We start from the raw sequence: 18722 nt of genomic DNA, 5'->3' as shown, positions 1-18722 counted from the left end.
ATTGATTTCTGAATATGTTTTTCCTTTTTTCTCGATTTTGTTGCTATACCAGCAAATAAGAACTTATATTATCCTCTATTTGAAAACAAAACGTTTGCTAACGGGTTTTGCGGTCGGATTTGCGGTCGGCCGACATATAAACGTTTTGACAGAAACGCAGCATTTTAGTATTAATCTGAAATGCCAAAAACGTTACGGTGCGCTTCGTCTGGCCGCAGATACATGTAAATAATCGTAATCGTAGAAAGCGTTTTGCTGCATGGGCATCTGCTTGGTTCTGATGCTCTACTAATCTCGAATCGAATTGACGTTTCCATGCAAGCGAGTAATTTGACAGCTGAAGATTGAAAACATTGACCGGGCATTGGTGGTGATTGCATCTGCGAATTATGCATTTGTGACTTTTCAATATATTTCTTACCAACAGAAACAAATTGGGGGAGTACTTTTGGTTTTCGAGGCATCGGCAGCATAGGCATAGATCGCTTTGAATCATTTCAAACGTAAGTTGTTGAGCAGTTTTTTTCATATTGTAAAGCATCTAATCGTGAGATTTCAGATCGGAGTGTGCTATGCAATCCCAAAAGACCTCATTGTATAATTAATGTTTTTTTTTCATTCTTTCCCTGACCAATCTTAATTGTAAAGTGTTTACCAAAATGTTGCGACTCGAGTACTGCAAGCAAACTATCAACCGGACCGTTCGCCACTTTGTTTTTCGTACCACTCAGCCAACGGTATGTGCTGCACTCAAAACGACACCGAAATTCCATGATTGTAAAATGGATTGGTCGAGCGTGTCACGGATTACTAGCTCAGCGTCAATCATCCAATGGGCCAGCGGTGGGTGCTACAAGCAGCTCAACGCCGAGCAACGGTTCGTCATGAGCCTCTTCTCCCGCATGCACGTAATACCGTCATACAGTTTTACCAGATCATTTCACACGGCAGCCACACGGTGGAGTAAACAGCCGCCTGATCCGCGCAACAATGACCCCAATCGAGGCAAAAAGAACGAAGAGGACGAGAAAGAAAAGATGATGTCGGTGGTGACGAAAACGCTCATCTGGATGATTACCATCTATATGTTGGTTGGGTTTCTGACGATGGTAATACCGTCAAAAAATCGGCCAGAGTCGGCGACCCGCTATGTTAGCTGGCACGAATTTGTGCACCACATGTTGGCAGTGGGCGAAGTTAAAGAGGTTGTAGTACACCCGGACATGGAGATGGTGACCATCATCTTGCACGACGGCGCCGTGGTGAAAGGGCGGCGGGTGCAGTCAACCATCTTCCACATGGCGGTAGCAGACGTGAACAAGTTCGAAGAAAAATTGCGCCTGGTGGAGGAGCGCTTGGGCGTCGCGGAGGGTGTTGCGGTGCTATTCGAACGCAGCGGAGATGTCAGCGGTCGTATTCTGTTCACACTGTTCGCGACGGGCATCATCATCGCGCTGCTGAGTCGCATCCGGGGCGGCCGCGGGCCAATATCGATGGACAGCTTCACGCAGATGGGTCGCGCCAAGTTCACGCTCGTCGACCCAGTTGAGGGTGGGCGCGGCGTGTGGTTTAAAGACGTGGCGGGACTGCAGGAAGCCAAGCAGGAGGTAATGGAGTTTGTCGATTATCTGAAGTCGCCTGAACGGTACCAAAGGTTGGGGGCGAAGGTTCCGAGGGGGGCCTTGTTGCTCGGTCCCCCAGGTTGTGGGAAAACGTTACTCGCGAAAGCAGTGGCTACCGAGGCGGAGGTACCGTTCCTCAGTATGAACGGCTCGGAATTTATTGAGATGATCGGAGGCTTGGGAGCTGCCCGGGTGCGGGATCTATTCAAGGAGGCAAAGAAACGGTCGCCTTGCATCATCTACGTGGACGAGATTGATGCGATTGGTCGCCAACGGGAGGGTACAGGTGCAGGCATGGCGAGTCAGACGAGTTCGGGTGAGTCAGAGCAAACACTAAACCAGCTACTAGTAGAGATGGACGGCATGGCTAGCAAAGAGGGTGTTCTGATGCTAGCGAGCACCAATCGTGCCGATATTCTCGACAAGGCGCTACTACGGCCTGGACGCTTCGATCGACACATTTTAATCGACTTGCCCAACCTAGCCGAGAGAAAGGAAATCTTTGAGAAGCATCTATCGGTCATAGCGCTGGAAGAAAAGCCATCGAATTACTCGAGCCGGATGGCTACATTAACGCCTGGGTTTTCTGGCGCAGATATTGCCAATGTTTGCAACGAGGCAGCTTTGCATGCGGCTCGCACCAACCAGCGCTCGGTGACGACGAACAATCTGGAGTACGCAGTTGAACGGCTGGTAGGTGGTACCGAGAAACGATCCCATGCCCTGTCACCGACCGAACGGCGAGTGATTGCGTTCCACGAGTCGGGCCACGCGTTAGTTGGCTGGCTGCTGCCGAACTCCGATGTTCTCCTCAAGGTGACAATCGTCCCACGTACAAGTCTAGCCCTTGGCTTCGCCCAATATACCCCGAAGGAGCAAAAGCTATACAGCCGGGAGCAGTTGTTCGACAAAATGTGCATGGCACTAGGTGGCCGTGCGGCGGAAAACCTCATCTTCAACCGAATCACCACGGGCGCGCAGAACGACCTCGAAAAAGTCACGAAAATTGCATACGCTCAGGTAAGAACGCTTCGAGGAGTTCAACTTTCTTCCAAACTTCTACGAACCCTCTCGTTTCCAGATCAAACATTTTGGCATGAACCCGACGGTGGGTCCTATTGCATTTCCTGAAGAGCGTGATTCGGATCCGTACACTGGCAAACCATATTCGAAAAGCTTGGAAAACCTGATTGACTTCGAGGCACGAAAAATGATTACCCAGGCATACGACCGGACCGAACAGATTTTGCGTGACAACGTCGATAAGCTCAACATACTGGCTGAAGCACTGTTAGAGCAGGAAACACTGAACTACAACCAGGTGGTCGAACTGATTGGACCACCACGATATGACGATACCATACGCAAAATTGAACCTATCGAGTTTGAGGATGGTTTGAAAAAATTGGCCGACAATGGAACCGGGGAGAAGTGAGAAAAACGTGATGCGATCGAGTGAACGTAGTGTTTTTATTTAATTCATATAAACTAATTTACACATTTTCGGAGTACCTGTTACCGTAAATGAATAAATAGAATAGGTATTGTACATGGTTAAGAGGCAAATATCGCCTATTACTGCCAAAAGCCTTTATAATTCAAAAGAAATAAAAATTGTACATGGTTAAGGATTGGTGTAATGTATATATAGTACTTTAAATTTGAAAATGCATCCGAGTTTTTTAAATTTTGTTCAGTGGCATAGTTTCACAAAACTTTATTTATAATACTGTACAAGCGAAACATGCGTTGTTAACTGTTCAAAACAAAACCAGTGTATCGCCTTGGGTCACTTAATATATTCGATGTGAAGGAAAGGTTTTTACACTATCCATGCATTTTAGGTAAAAAGAGGAGACACCATGCAACAGACATCGTTGATTGCTGCCAAATAGGCTTTGCTCGTTTTTTCTCCTAGTAGAAAAATGCGTTGTGATGAACGCTTAAAGTTTGATTTACATATTTTATTTATTACGGCTCAAACTACCGTCGATGGAAATGTTCCTCGCCCGAACCTTTCGCATCGAGGATCAGATAATTTTCTGGAACAACATGCCGATGCAGCAAAATAGCTATGTGTCACATACGAAGGCTGTCAAAGTTCGGGTTTTCCACGACAGCACACCGCAAGGGCTGCAAAGTGTGGCTGTGTATAAATCTAGGCAAGCATCCCTACCATTTTCAGTCTCTCTCTGTTCGCTAGTTATAAGGTGTGTTTGGTGCGTATTATGGAACTTCCCAATTGTTTTCCAATATTATTCTATGCAAAAAGTATCCCAAAAGTCTTCGCAAACGATTCTTTCAATGGCAACCTGTGTTTATTGAAACTATTGCAAGAAAAGATTCAACAAAAGCTCTACGCAAGCGTTGGAAAAAGTTAAAACCACCTACGCGAACGAATACGAACGGAGTTCTTCTCCGTTGTGTTCTCGGCGAGGTTTTTTCCCCTACAAAATTGGGTCTACTCTGCTCCGACCACAATACTGTGAGAAAGTCGCCGGAAGCACCGCTCCAGCTTAACAGGGCCACACCAAGCTTTCGTGGGAGCGTTTTCAGTGTTATTTCGAATATTCCGGAGATTCCGCTTCACAGCACCGGACCGGTTGTTGGGACCCAAGCAACGGCGCCATCCAAATTGATGGCCCCCGTTTTTCGGAGTCTCTAACTTGTGCACATAGTTTTGCTACATTTTTCTTGCGCTTTTTGTAACTTTGTTGGCGACGACGATCCGCGATATGAATCGATTGGCCAGTGTTCAGGCGCGTGAGCTTCTACGTATATGTGGGTGTATGTGTGTGGAAGCACCGTTGTATTTAGCACCTTTTGCACCCCAATTTCTTTCTCTATCCCTCGCTCTTTTGGGTATCCTTTTTTCTTAATCTTTTGTGCTTCGCTCGCTCTCTTTCTGTGTTGTAATGACTCAATGTGTGTTGGTTAAGGCATTGTGCATCGTTTTCGATTGAGTGCGTTGGTAACTCTTTTTTTCTTTCCGTGTTACGATTCCGGCTCCGCTTGGCATGTTTTCATTTTCAGAACTCCGCAGCGACCGACTATCAACAATCCATCTCTTTCGACCACCCAGAGAAAGCAGGTGGTGGTGTTCGCGGCCATCGCGTTTTCACGGCCCCGGCCTGTGGCACCAATTGGTATCCATTCGCGTCGTGCCCGTTGCTTCGGGTTTTTATTTCAACTTTTTGCGATTGGCTCGCGTGCATAAACATACACAGCCACACACCTCTCTCTGTAGACGCACAATGGTGAGAAGAAGCAACAGCTAACATCATTTGACTCAGCGCCCGATACGGATTCGGCTCCAGTATGACGGCTGACGCCATCCATTGAACGGAGTGAGGAGGGCTGGAAAAATGGCCCGAATTGTAGAGCCCCATGATGCAACATATCGACGTTTTGTAGCGCTGCCACGGGAATGGGCTACAGCAATCGGAATCGAAACAACAAACTGTATCGAGCGATCCTTTGAGGTGACACCCCGCTTTCTAACGGTGGATGCGCCGAGTGCGCATGAACGATAAAATTTTTGTTTGCTGCATGAATCGTCGTCCTCTGCACACCACCCTCGCCGTACGCCCTCAGCATGTTCCGAACTGCCAGAGAAAATGGTAGCTTAATGGCACATTTTGCCCGTTGTACTGCGAGTCGAAAGTTTCACGGAGAAAAACTGCCTTTTTGCCATATCTATTCACGTGGAGCCATAAGCATGGTCTTGTGAACTGTTCATTCCGAGAATGATGTGATGTGATCACATCATTTCCGATCCCTTCTCCTCATTTCTTATTGGTTTATTGTTTTTTCTTTGCCAGAGCTTCCACAACCGACTGTTTTCTTCTGCAGCAATGCGTGTTAGAGGCTGCTTTGTGTATTCTGCGTTCATTAACGAAAATTTGATATAGAATGATTTGTTTTGTTATCTCCCCCAAGTAGAGCAAATGTTGTTTTAAATGCAGCTACTAGTCTGAAGTTACCGGGGGGCGAGACCTTCATTAGCCGACGCATCCTGGTTACTGGCTCGTGTGGTGTGTAGGCTTTTGGCAGCGCAGGACCTCATCGAAAGATCCTTACGTGTAGGGGGAAGACTGTGGCAGCGTAGAGCCGTAGCTGTCGGATCGATGTCGTGACTAAACATTTAGTGGCTCGCAGTGTCGGAACGATCATAATCTTTCTCTCTCCTCTTTTCGTTTTCTGTTTCCCACAAAGCACCATCTAGTGGTTTTCAGTGCGCGGCTGGTTAGGTGTGCGTGTGTGTATGTGCACCACGTGTAGAAGATCATCGGAACTGAAAGCAGACGAAACCGCGAGGACTGTCCCTCGCCACCTCACGCGCGAGGAAGTTGTGTGAGTGAACGTGAGTGTGTAGCAACGGTGTAGTATTGTTTAGTGCAAGTATCGGTGTAACAGTAACAACAACAGTATGTCGGCGGTACGAGAAATTCCAGCTGAGGACAGCATCAAGGTTGTGTGCCGTTTTCGGCCCCTGAACGACAGCGAGGAACTGGCCGGGTCGAAGTTTGTGGTCAAGTTCCCGTCCGGGCCAGAGGAAAACTGCCTCTCGATTGGGGTAAGTGTAGCCGCCTGCTTCGGCCGGTAAAACGCCACAGGGAGAACACTGGTACTGCACCATTGTTGTTACGCACGGGTTTAAGGAAAGCACTTCGTAGCAATGTTGATCAAGCTTGTTGACCAATTTTATCGATCGGTCGACAAACGAGAAAACTATTGCAATCGTCGAGTCGTGTAGCACTCGATCATACTGGGCATGAAAATGTATGAAGTAGGAACATGGAAAGGAAAGTTTAAACCACATTTGTTTTTAGTACTCTCCTCTATTTCGACAACGCGTATGTGCCCACGGAACCACATGATCCACCCAAAACAGTGCCGTGATGTCGGATAGTATCACCACCACCGGCACCAATATTGATTTTCCAAAACTCTCTATTTTCACTGCAATTTCTCTCGCTATTCCTCTAGTTCCGGCAGCTCAAGGGTTTTGTAGCGCACACGTTCCTAAGCCAAGCAGATTTTTGCATTGTTTTGACGTCGTCCTTCGCTCTGTATGCATGCAAAAGTAACAGAATGTTTGATTCAATCCAGAAATTAATGCAATCGATACGTATTGAGCTAGGCACTTTTGGCAGCTGAGCCACAAATTAAATTGCTCATACCTTTTTCTTTGTAAAAAGTTACATCTTTTCGAGAAAAAGGCACTTGATGCTCTTAAGGATATTACCAGCAGTTAGTAGATATTATCACAAGAATATAAACAGTACCGGGCGATTTTCGGAGGATTCCGCTGGGTTGGAGGAAGAAAGAGAGAGAATAGGAACAGACATTCGTGAAGTTTATGGGGGAGAGTGAGAAGAGAAAAGGTGCTCTACATACCATACCGACCATGAAATGTTTGTAAAAAATTGATTTTTTTCTCAATCTGTTATTCAAGTTATGTTTCAAGGATTGCACTTTTGAACTAAAGTCAGTTGCCTTCTACTTAGCTCATTTAAATTACATTTAGAATGTAAACAACACAACGACAACACCACTCAGTGTGTTTTCATCGCCATCGCCTTGCAGTTATGTTGGTTTACAACAACTAAATTAATCATTATAGAATATTGCCATAAAACAAATTAAACCACAAAAAATACTTCAGAATTTCTCCCTATCAACAAATCTCTTCGACGTTCAAGTTTCCTCCTGTAACAATTCTTCGCAATGGAACTGCACAGTAACTGGAACAATCAAAATTGTTGGATCTCTTGTACACGACAACAGGGCACCAGTGTATAACCAGTCAGAAATGCCCAGTGAATCAATCAACCGAATCTTCGTTGGTCCTAATGCTTTTTGGATGGCGACGCTTACCCAACGTGTTCAACAGAATTCTTCAATCAAAAGCATTCAACTGAGTTATACTACGTGGAAGACTTGTGTGCAATTATTGTTGCGGAAGGAAACTGTCGTGTTTAGAAAGTTGGCTGTTGCAAGTAAAGGTGCATAGCAGAGCTGGATACGTTTTCTATTTACGTTGCGTAGTACGACTCGCAACGACTGTTACGAACGATTTTTTTTATATTTTCCCTATAGAGCAACTCTGTATTACGGTAATGCTAAGCAAAAACACACGAAAAATGTCTCTCTCCAGGATAGGCACCTGTGCATGTAGGCGAATCTCTTTATGGATGTGCTGAATCACTCGGATTTTGCTTGTACCGGGCTGAGGTTACTGAGCGTTGATTCAGCGGTGGTTTGTGTGCGGTAGTACGGTGCTTCGCAAGAAACTTGGGAAGGCGTCGATATTCTTACTTAAAAATATGAAAACAGCTCTATAAAGAATGCGATAGCTTAACCTATTGATGTTGACTGAATAATTCGCCTAATATCACAACGTTTGCCTATGAATTTCATATTTGGTTTGATAACTTTTGTCTGTTTCTTGCTCTGTCCTATACAAACACAACCACAACCTTTCATACACTAACGCGATGGGTTGGTACACCGCCAACCACCACTACAATCGCCAACTATTTGCGCGAATAAACTGCTCCATGTGTGAAGTCCAGCGCTTTTTAATGGTTGATTATGCTATACACATGGACACGCGCATGCAAGAAGCATTATATTTGCTTATTGTATGAGCGATGTTATTTTATTTCAATACTAATGTAGAGGGTATTTTAACATACCAATGAGGGCGACATTCGAAACTATTAGTCGAAAACAACAACAACAACGAGCACCGGTAGTAGTCCCCGTCTCTCCTCCATCATAGGCACTCTTCCGCTACGGAAGATACACCGCTGTCGCGCTTTCCTTTGCTTGGAGGCCTCCCGAAGTTTCTCGTCGGTACTATAATGGCCTTTTTTCTATCGTCTATGTGCTCTGGTTCGTTTGTCGGATTTTTTGTACTTTCCGGTTTGAATTTATTATTTAAGAGATAAATTATTTTCCACATCATCATTTGTACCTTTAGTGTATCGTACACTCTTCTTGTTGCTTCATTGCGCTTGAATGAACACTGGCGCTAACTGTTCATAAAACCTTCAATGCCCCAACACACAGAGCGGAAAGGTATGTTTGTGTGTTTTCACACACACGTGGCTTGATGCTTTTTTTGCATTCTCACACTAACAACATGCAATTTGGAATTTTGGAAGCTTTTCTGTTTTTCGCTGGCCCTTATTTGTGTACGTTTCCGGCATCATGGTAAACTCCATCCCAGATACGTGACTTCGTTTGTAATTTAATTCTCGTATGTCGCGATTTTCGATCCCGATCCCGATTACGATATTCTTGCAACTACAGCACTAATGGACTAACGGAGATGTGTTTTGACATGTGCTTAATTCCACTTCGTGGTACCTCTTGCGTAAATAGAAAATTCAGAGCATTAAACAAATTTTGATTCGTTGTCTGAAGTGACTAGCACACAGCGTCTGTTTTCAATGCATAAATACATTTAGAATATATAGTCTTTGAATTAATTACTATAAACGAGGATAAACGATGATTCCTTTTCCTTATTCACAACGACCCCTATCTGCTAGTACTATCCATACTACTAGCCCACTTTCATACTACTAGTAACCAATTTTTATCCGTTATGAAATTTATCTTGATATTTTTTTTTTCTTTTCTTTCATTGCGCTCATCTTTCGCTGACGCTGACGATCTATCGACCATCCTACCGACCAAATCTCGGATGTTTTACGTTTTGCTACAAACGTTGATGCTGTTTCACCGGCTCTGCGCAGGGCAAAGTGTATCTTTTCGACAAAGTATTTAAACCGAATGCCACACAAGAGAAGGTCTATAATGAAGCGGCCAAATCGATCGTCTCAGACGTTCTGGCTGGTTACAATGGAACGATTTTTGCCTACGGTCAAACATCGTCCGGTAAAACGCACACAATGGAGGGAGTGATAGGCGATCCTGCCAAACAGGGCATCATACCGCGTATTGTAAACGACATCTTCAACCACATTTACGGGATGGAAATGAATATCGAGTTCCACATCAAGGTTTCGTACTATGAGATCTACATGGACAAGATCCGTGACCTGTTAGACGTCTCGAAAGTAAATCTGAGCGTGCACGAGGACAAGAATCGGGTACCGTATGTGAAAGGAGCGACGGAGCGATTCGTTTCCAGTCCGGAAGACGTGTTTGAGGTGATCGAGGAGGGCAAATCTAACCGTCACATCGCTGTGACGAACATGAACGAGCACTCGTCCCGCTCGCACTCCGTCTTTCTGATCAACGTGAAGCAGGAGAATATGGAGAATGAGAAGAAACTATCAGGAAAGCTGTATCTGGTTGATTTGGCCGGTTCGGAGAAGGTGTCTAAAACGGGTGCCGAAGGTACGGTACTAGACGAGGCGAAAAACATTAATAAATCGCTTTCGGCACTCGGGAATGTCATTTCCGCGCTGGCTGATGGCAACAAGACGCACATCCCGTACCGTGACTCGAAATTGACACGCATTCTGCAGGAATCCCTTGGTGGTAATGCGCGCACCACGATCGTCATTTGCTGCTCTCCAGCCAGCTTTAACGAATCCGAAACGAAATCGACACTGGATTTCGGGCGCAGGTAACAGCTCTTACACAAAAAGAAATCATCAATCTGTAGATAATTAATTCATGGACCTCCGAATCAAACTTATTCTAACGAATGTTTCTTTCCAATGTCGTCGGCAGGGCTAAGACTGTGAAGAATGTGGTATGCGTGAACGAGGAACTAACTGCGGAGGAGTGGAAGCGCAGATACGAGCGGGAGAAGGAAAAGAACACCAAACTAAAACTGAAGATCGACAAGCTAGAAGCGGAATTGGCCCGGTGGCGTGCCGGTGAAACGGTTAATGTCGAAGAGCAGCTCGATTTGCAGCAGGACGCTATGGAGGCAAGCACACCGAACGTGGAAGTGCTACTGGTACAGAACGCCGATCTACCAGTACCAGCTACACCTGGTGGTGGCGGCCTTCCGTTGTCGGTCGAGCGCGATACGTTAGAAGTGGAGCGAGAGCGACTTTACCAGCAGCTCGACGAGAAGGATGAAGAGATCAACCAGCAGTCGCAGTACGTGGAAAAATTAAAGGAGCAGATCATAGATCAGGAGGAGCTCATTGCGAACACGCGGCGAGATTACGAGAACTTGCAATCGGAGATGACACGCATTCAGCAGGAAAACGAGAATGCTAAGGAAGAGGTGAAGGAGGTGTTACAGGCGCTGGAAGAACTAGCGGTCAACTACGACCAGAAGTCACAGGAAATCGAGTTAAAGAACAAAGAGATCGACACAGCGAACGACGAGCTGCTGGCCAAGCAAACAACGCTCAACAGCGTGCAATCAGAGTTGCAGCAACTGAAGGACATGTCGTCGCACCAGAAGAAACGTATCAACGAGATGCTAGCGAATTTGCTGCGTGACTTGTCAGAAGTCGGCCAAGCGTTGGCTGCTGACCAAAACGAGATGAAAATGAACGTTGAAGCGTCGGCCGGCAAGGTCGAGGAGGAGTTCACCGTCGCGCGACTTTACATCAGCAAGATGAAATCCGAGGCGAAGAACCTGTCGGCGCGTTGCGGCAATCTAGAAACTCTCCAACAAGACACCTGCCGCAAAGTGGCGGAATACGAACGGGATCTGAGCGAGTGCCGTCTGCTGATTTCACAGCACGAAGCGCGCATGAAATCTTTGCAAGAGTCGATTCGCGAAGCCGAAAACAAAAAGCGCACCCTGGAAGAGCATATCGATGCTTTGCGTGAGGAGTGCGCCAAGCTGAAGGCTGCCGAACAGGTGTCGGCAGTGAATGCCGAAGAGAAACAAAAAGCAGACCAACTGCGCGTGGCGTTTGAAAGCCAGATGGATCAGCTACGCGATGTACACACCAAGCAGGTGTCGGCACTACGAGACGAAATTTCGGAGAAGCAGGACATGATCAACGAACTGAAGGAGTATGCATACAAACTAAAAAACAAAAAAACATTTCCAATCAACGATCTAATGCGAGCATTTCAATTGGGGTCACTTTTTTAATACATTTTTTCTATTTTATTTCTTTTCTTTTTTCGCATAAAAACAGCACGAACCAGAAACTTACTCTCGCCCACCAGCAGATGACGGTCGATTTTGATAAGCTGAAGCAAGAGGAGCAGGAGAAGTCCACCAAGTTGCAAGCGCTCATGTCAGTATCGCGTGAAATGCACCTTTCAACAACACCACCATACCCTACTAACCGCACTAACCACGTCGATTCGAACAAACTCCACGAACAGTTGCTTCAACAGCAACATCAGCAGAAGAAGCAAATCGGCGATTGGAACCTTTCCTCTTCCTCTTCGCCGTCATCGCCATCGATGACACTCTCCCCAATTGCTGAGCAGCTGAACGAGCTTGACGGTTTCCGACAGGCTGGTATCGTGCCAGCTGCGTCCGTGAAACGCTTGCTTGAAGCATTGTTCACTGATAACGGTCGGAGTGAGTTGCAAACTTCAGGAAAATCGACCTGTCGGCGACTCACTAAGCGTAACAAGAATCGAACGAATGATCGAAAGGCTCGAACAACGCACCACAGCGAAGAACAACGGCAAAATGCACGGAAAGCTCTTCCTGACCATCTAAGATGCCGTTTGGCCGAATCAGGTCTCCGGCAATCTAGGGCACAAGCTTCAGCTGTCGATAAGATGAGTGGAACGAAGGGTTGCCTCCCTTCTTCTATCGTCGATTGTAGTTGGCGCACTCGTTTAATTAATACGCTAATGACAAAGGTCCCTCAAGCAATGCCTACGCTTCAGTTGCATTTGCTCATTTCGCTGACAATGGTCCTACTTACGCATCGTTGCCCTGAACTGATGCTAGTATTGTAAGTTGCCGCTGGCAACGTCAATCGGTTGGATTGCTTTTTTTTATCCTCCATCAGTCGCTTCGGAAACGATTACTGATTTGCAAATTCATGAAAACAAAAGAGAAAAGAGATACGGTTAATGAAAATTTTCATTATCATAATTTCTTCTAACTTTGATCAATCCTGTCTATTTTCAAGGGAATCTGCAGTAATGCTTAAAGGAATGGTTTGTAATATAATTGTTGATTAGTGTGTAGGAATACGAAAAATGATTGATAGTGGGAAAAATGGTTACAAAATGATGGTTACAAGTGCAATCGTAATCTGAAGGATAAGGGAAACTAAAACGTTTTAAATGCCGTTTCCGTTTCTAAGTTCACTATCATTTATTTGTTTGCTAGCATCGATCACCTGCGCCTTGTACCAAACGCCTTTTGCTTCTGTGATAGTGATTGAAATAAGCGTTGCGGCATTGTTTGATCATTATATTGCAATCCACACAGAAACACATGCTATAATCAAAATTGTATGCTTATCTTTTTATATTATTGTTATTTCAGTTTGTTTTCATTTTCTGTTAACGTTAATTGGCAAGGACAATTCTGTATGAGAAATATCGATTTTTATTTTGTTACTTTTTCAAATTCAATTATCTGAGTATAATTAGTTGTAACACTTATTCAACGAATATTTCAACGTGGCGCTTGGTATGTAAACCAGCATAAAAATTAATACTTACTTGTGTTAGTTTTGGCCAGAAACAAATCATTCCCAAGGAATACTCTTGCCAATGCATAGCAATAACAGGGTAGAGGGATAAAACAAACAAAAACAACAATGTAAATTGTTGATATCGTATTAATATTGAAAAGCTGTGATAAATGGATAAATGGTAGTTAATGCAAGAGCTGGAACATTAATGTATTTCACAAACATGAACAGCGATAGCTAGCTATTCTCTGCACATTACCGTCAAGTAGTGTTGAATATGTGTATACTTGTAATGACTACATAAACGCGTATTTTTCCCGAGTTCTGTTTAATTAAACATAGAAAGATTTCTATAAGATAGCATCAAACATGGACAATGTCCGTGTTTTCAAAGGCTGTGCGCTTATTCATAATTGAAATTGATTCTCTGCTCTGATGTTTTCAAATTCAGAGTCCTGACGGTAATCACTTAACACACGCTGTACAAACACATAACACTACTACTAACTGATCGTATGTAACCGTTGACTTGAACAGCTACAAGAGTGTTCCTACGCTCAGTACTGACGCCCAAAATTTATTGCTACACTTCCAGTGATCATGTTTTCAAAACTCAAATTTTTCAGTGCTTCTGCTTCAAGTGGCTTATTTGTAATTTTTTTTTCTCCTATGTTGTATCCCGTATGTTGTTATATTTCTTTCATCAAAACCTAAAACGATCTGAGACACGCCATACTTTCCTTCACATTTAGTTTGAGTTGATTTCTGTTAAAATGTGTTTTCAGTGTTGGGATGGAATTACATTTGCTGCAATCATTGCTTAACCGACAGTGAAAAAATAAGCTTCCGTTGCGCAAACGAGTAACGTTCTGGCGCTTAACGCTAGATATATGACTTGACGAAGATACGTATTCGTGTTACACCCCTTCTAGCTACTGCGAATGCATTATTCGTTTATATTTTGTTGGTTCTATCGATTTGAACTTTCAATATTATATAACGAACAGCGAATAACTTTCGTTGTTCCAGTTGAATGCTGGAGGAAGAAGCTCACATAATTTAAGAGAAGCAAGGATAATGATATCGTTTATTATTCAGTTTAACTCGTTTGGCTTCCGTAATTCCTACGTATGTTATATATTCTAACTTGATTCACTAAACTATCCTTCAACGAACTAATGCATAATAATTAATGTTAGTAAATTTTCTATGTCTTGTATTTAGCCACTTTTATTCATCAATAATACTAATCAAAGCACAGTATTTTTACTGCAAATTGTAATAGTGCTAACATGTTAATGTTCTAAGGTTTTTGAAGAATCTTCTTGGCTTATTCTCAAAAGCCACCTTGGATACGAGCAACTAGCAATATTTATTTATTTATTTTTCATGGTGGTGATAAAGCATACAGTCTAGTCAATGGGGAAGTTAAATCGAATGTACTTGAGTTGAGTCGAAAAATGATAGTAACAAAGCCTGCTGATGTAAATATGGCACAGTCCGTTTCTTGAAAAACAGTCTGCTGAGATTTGAAGAAAACTGAATCATAGATGACAGTTACATGTTAACTGTACTAAAAGCTGTTGGAGACAAATACTGCGGCTAGTGGAGTTTGGTTTCGATTCGAACGATCCAAATCTACACATTATAAATCCCCATATTTATTACCGAATTTAACCACCAATGAGAACACATGTGTATGTTGAACGCTATAAACAACAACTTTACTGATTATAATGTGGACATATGGTTCAATTTGCGACAGAAATCAGACACTAGGTTCACAGGTATATAGATATTCAAATGATTGAGTCAGATAGATAACGAAGTATTGAAAAAGTATGTCAAACATTCAAAACTAGATCAAGTCAATGCATTTTTGTGTTGAACACTAGATAAACGTATATCTTGCTCCAAAAGAATGTTCTGTAGAATTCCTTTATTATTTTTTCTGGTTGACTTATGAGTTAGTGTGCCTTAAAAATATAACAGCAAGGAAGGAAACACGAAAACGGCATCGGACTCGTACAGAAATCGTGTCCTTTATGCCCATGTTCAGTTAATGTCTATTTTACCGTAGTGTTCTTTTAAATTAGTTTTGCGTAACGCAATAATTCAATTCTTCGTCCATCCTTTTCGTTTTTCAACTTTATTTTGCGTCTCTTTTTCGTTAGAAGATGAATTTGTTTTACCCTTACACTTGTATTATAATCTAAGACCATAGACCACTTAACAACGGACCTTTTACACAATATGATGTTCACACACGTTAAAAGCACACCCATCACTATCGCTCTTTCGGTGCGAATATTTGTTTTGTCTTACAAATTTTATCAAATTCCATGTAAATTGTTCCAATTGTTTGACAAGTACTTTACATATTTTCAATTTGCAAGTCTCGAAGCAGCGGTTCACAAAATCTTCTTGATTACCTATATGGGATAGTGATACTACCTTTCAGAAGTGTACCATTCTACAGAATGTTGTGTCAAGGTACTCTGCCTTGTAAAGCTAGACATAAAGCCAGCCCCATGCAAGTCAGTTCGCACATACGTCCGTGTGGTTTTGTCGAAATCGAACAAAATTAAATGTATTTTCATCGTAAGCTGTTTCGTTCCAGCATCGTAAGACACAGGTCACCTTATAAGACAATAAAATAATGAACTTTGGAGAAAAGATGCTTTCAAGACCATTTAAGTAGCGATCGTTGAGTTCAGCTGAACAGATTTATTACAATAGGTTTTCTATTCACGAAATTCTACCGCAGACATGAGCGTAAGAAGTAATTAATTTCTCGAGCAATAGCTAAAGGCCTACTGTTGGAGCTTATTTGAATTTAACAGCAAATATCAAGTCGAAAACGGATAGAATCGAACGCTAATAATGCTAAAAATCCTTAGCATAAGATCTTGTGTATAATGTGCAACAAAACCATGTAAGAGCTAAGTGTTTTTAGTGTTTAGATTAGTAAGGAAAGATTACAGCGTATATGTGACAACAAAGCTACATTGTATCTGTATTTTTGTAAAATGATTCGAGGATACACATTTGAAAAAAGAACTGGCTAACAACGACCAATTCACTGATCGATGCGTACTCACAAACCAAAGTAGAAAAATTACTGAGATAAAAACGCGAAACTATTAAAACCCCTAACGTACACGTATGTTCTCATTTGGTTTTAAGTGTATAATTCTATTTTGCGTTAAACACATACATTTTATGACTTTAATTATTCATGGAAGAACACATATCTTATTAACAAAATTTCAGGCTAACTGATGAAAGACGCGAGCAAGCACGCAAAGATCTCAAGGGCTTAGAAGACACGGTGGCAAAGGAATTGCAGTCACTGCACGCTTTACGAAAATTGTTTGTCTTGGACCTTCAGGTAAATAGATAGTGAAAATTTGCTTCATATACTTATGCGTGTGATTGCTTAACTGAACTAATTTTAATGCTCAAAACTATTACCATCAGGCACGTATCAAGAAGTCGTTGAACTCAGAGGACACGGAGGATGATGGAGGTTCGTTGGCGCAGAAACAGAAGATTTCCTTCCTAGAGAACAATCTCGAGCAATTGACAAAGGTACACAAACAGCTCGTTCGGGATAATGCTGACTTACGTTGCGAGTTGCCAAAGCTAGAGAAACGACTTCGTACCACAGTCGAGCGTGTAAAGGCACTAGAGACGGCACTAAAAGAGGCGAAGGAAGGTGCAATGCGCGATCGAAAACGCTACCAGTACGAAGTGGACCGTATCAAAGAAGCGGTTCGCCAAAAGAATCTAGCACGCCGTGGACCGCAAGCACAAATCGGTGAGTATCTGTCGTATGACGTAATACAAAGATAGTTTACTGTAATAACTTTTAAATAATTTCGATTTGCACGTTTTCTCTGTTTCTATCCTATAGCCAAACCGATCCGCGCTGGACAAGGGCAATATTTATTTAAGAGTGGAGCAGCAGGTGCCAACGCTCCCGGTAGCACCGCTATCACTCTAAAGGCAATGTCAGATGAAAAGCGAAAGTCGCAAATCAAAGGTGATTCATTTTGTCAATCCTCTCGCTAACTTCGAACACGAATGGTATTTATAATTTTTTCCATAATTTATTTTTCAGATATGGATAGTTGAATTAATAGCTATTACCGCTGAACACGTTAAGCAGCAAGTTAACCGATGGCTTCACGAGATTAGATGATGATCTAAAAAACAAACGATTATATGGCTTAGGGCGAAGCTCGGTCGACAACTTATTGCCGGCAACATGCAACAGTTCCAAACAGTTTGACACAAAACAGTTCCGCAAAAATTTTACCAGTTCGTTGCAACAGCACAGGGATTTTTTAGCTGCTTCAATCCAAACCGTAAAACTGTGAAGTTTCACATGTTTTAGATACATACTACTTTCATCCGGATACAAAACCACCCATTTTTGGTATGTAACGATGATATTTGGGTGCTTGGCAACCTTTGGAGAGTAAAACTGCACGAAATGTGTGGAATCCTATTTTTTCATCTTTGAACTGTAACGTCACAAATAAAAACAAAATCATCATAACGAAACCACAAGTATGCATAATGATAGCATAATAGGAGATAACACCACAGACACACAAACGTTTGTTATAATGTACGCTAAAAAGCTGCTATTTAATGTAGGAGGTGTATGAGAAAACGATGTGAATGGATTCGCTTGTGGGAAAATCCCAGAGATGTTTACAAATGTCTCAGCGTCACCTTGCCCAACACTATCCGCTTTTCATCTGTATAGTTGCTTCACAGATGAAAATTAACATAACAGTAGCACTAGCAGGAATGCAAAACTCAGTTAATTAAATTAAAGCGAAGTGAATAACGAAGAGCAGTGCGTTAGTGAACAATAGCAGACTGGTTTGGCTTCAAAACTCAGAGCACGAAGAATAATACGGTGACATCCTCCTCTACGCTAATAGCGGTAAATGGAATAAGGCACAAGCTAAATTCGCTAAATTTGTCAATCGCTAGTTGAAAATATGTTCAATTGATCAATGGAAATTTAGAACTGCTTCCTACACTGGATTGCATCACTGCTTACTTTTAATGACCACAAATATAACATTGATGATAATTCATCAATCTGTGTATGTATAGGTGTTTGTTTTTTTATTTAATTTCATGAATTTCCTTCATGACGGGATTGAATCGGAAAGGTTTGATTTTGCTAGTGCTACAACACTTGTGCGTAACAGATCTTTAATATTTATTTGACTGTCGCTTTATTTGTCGGTTTTCGAGTTCTACATTTTTATTATAAAACATATTTTAATAAACTTTTCGATTACCGTTATTAAGCTTTCGTCATTTAATGAATAATTTGATAGTTCTATCTGATCACGAAAAAAGTATGTAATAGCACTGTAGTATATTATCTACATAAATTAAAGCAACCTAGTCGTGGCTTCTCTGTTTCTTCTGAAAAGGCTTCTTTGACTCTGAGAACGTCTTTGCAATTTGACATTGCAAAGATGCAATTTGTTCAAACAGA

The 18722-nt window shown here is 42.5% G+C and overlaps 2 protein-coding genes across 3 annotated transcripts; both read left to right on the top strand.

Annotated features, from left to right (window-relative positions):
* Window positions 1-431: 431 nt before the first annotated feature.
* LOC131213532 (paraplegin) lies at window positions 432-3244 on the top strand. The gene is made up of 3 exons (XM_058207589.1): window positions 432-503; window positions 649-2642; window positions 2704-3244. The coding sequence occupies exons 2-3, from the start codon at window positions 660-662 to the stop codon at window positions 3055-3057; spliced, it is 2337 nt and encodes a 778-aa protein (XP_058063572.1). The 5' UTR covers window positions 432-503; window positions 649-659; the 3' UTR covers window positions 3058-3244.
* A 576-nt stretch (window positions 3245-3820) lies between these two features.
* Window positions 3821-18719, top strand: LOC131213931 (kinesin heavy chain). Of its 2 annotated transcripts, none has more exons than XM_058208162.1 (9): window positions 3821-3832; window positions 5838-6198; window positions 9392-10230; window positions 10338-11591; window positions 11720-11821; window positions 16466-16583; window positions 16673-17012; window positions 17109-17237; window positions 17316-18719. In XM_058208162.1, the coding sequence occupies exons 2-9, from the start codon at window positions 6052-6054 to the stop codon at window positions 17327-17329; spliced, it is 2943 nt and encodes a 980-aa protein (XP_058064145.1). In that variant the 5' UTR covers window positions 3821-3832; window positions 5838-6051; the 3' UTR covers window positions 17330-18719. The 2 variants fall into 2 exon arrangements, with proteins under 2 accessions (XP_058064145.1, XP_058064146.1); XM_058208163.1 differs by having other exon boundaries at window positions 3832-3841.
* Window positions 18720-18722: the final 3 nt, after the last annotated feature.

Source organism: Anopheles bellator, chromosome X (assembly GCF_943735745.2).
Source record: "Anopheles bellator chromosome X, idAnoBellAS_SP24_06.2, whole genome shotgun sequence".
Taxonomy (NCBI): domain Eukaryota; kingdom Metazoa; phylum Arthropoda; class Insecta; order Diptera; family Culicidae; genus Anopheles; species Anopheles bellator.
Note: the sequence above shows the minus strand (reverse complement) of the source record. Positions and strands in the feature narration are given on the sequence as shown.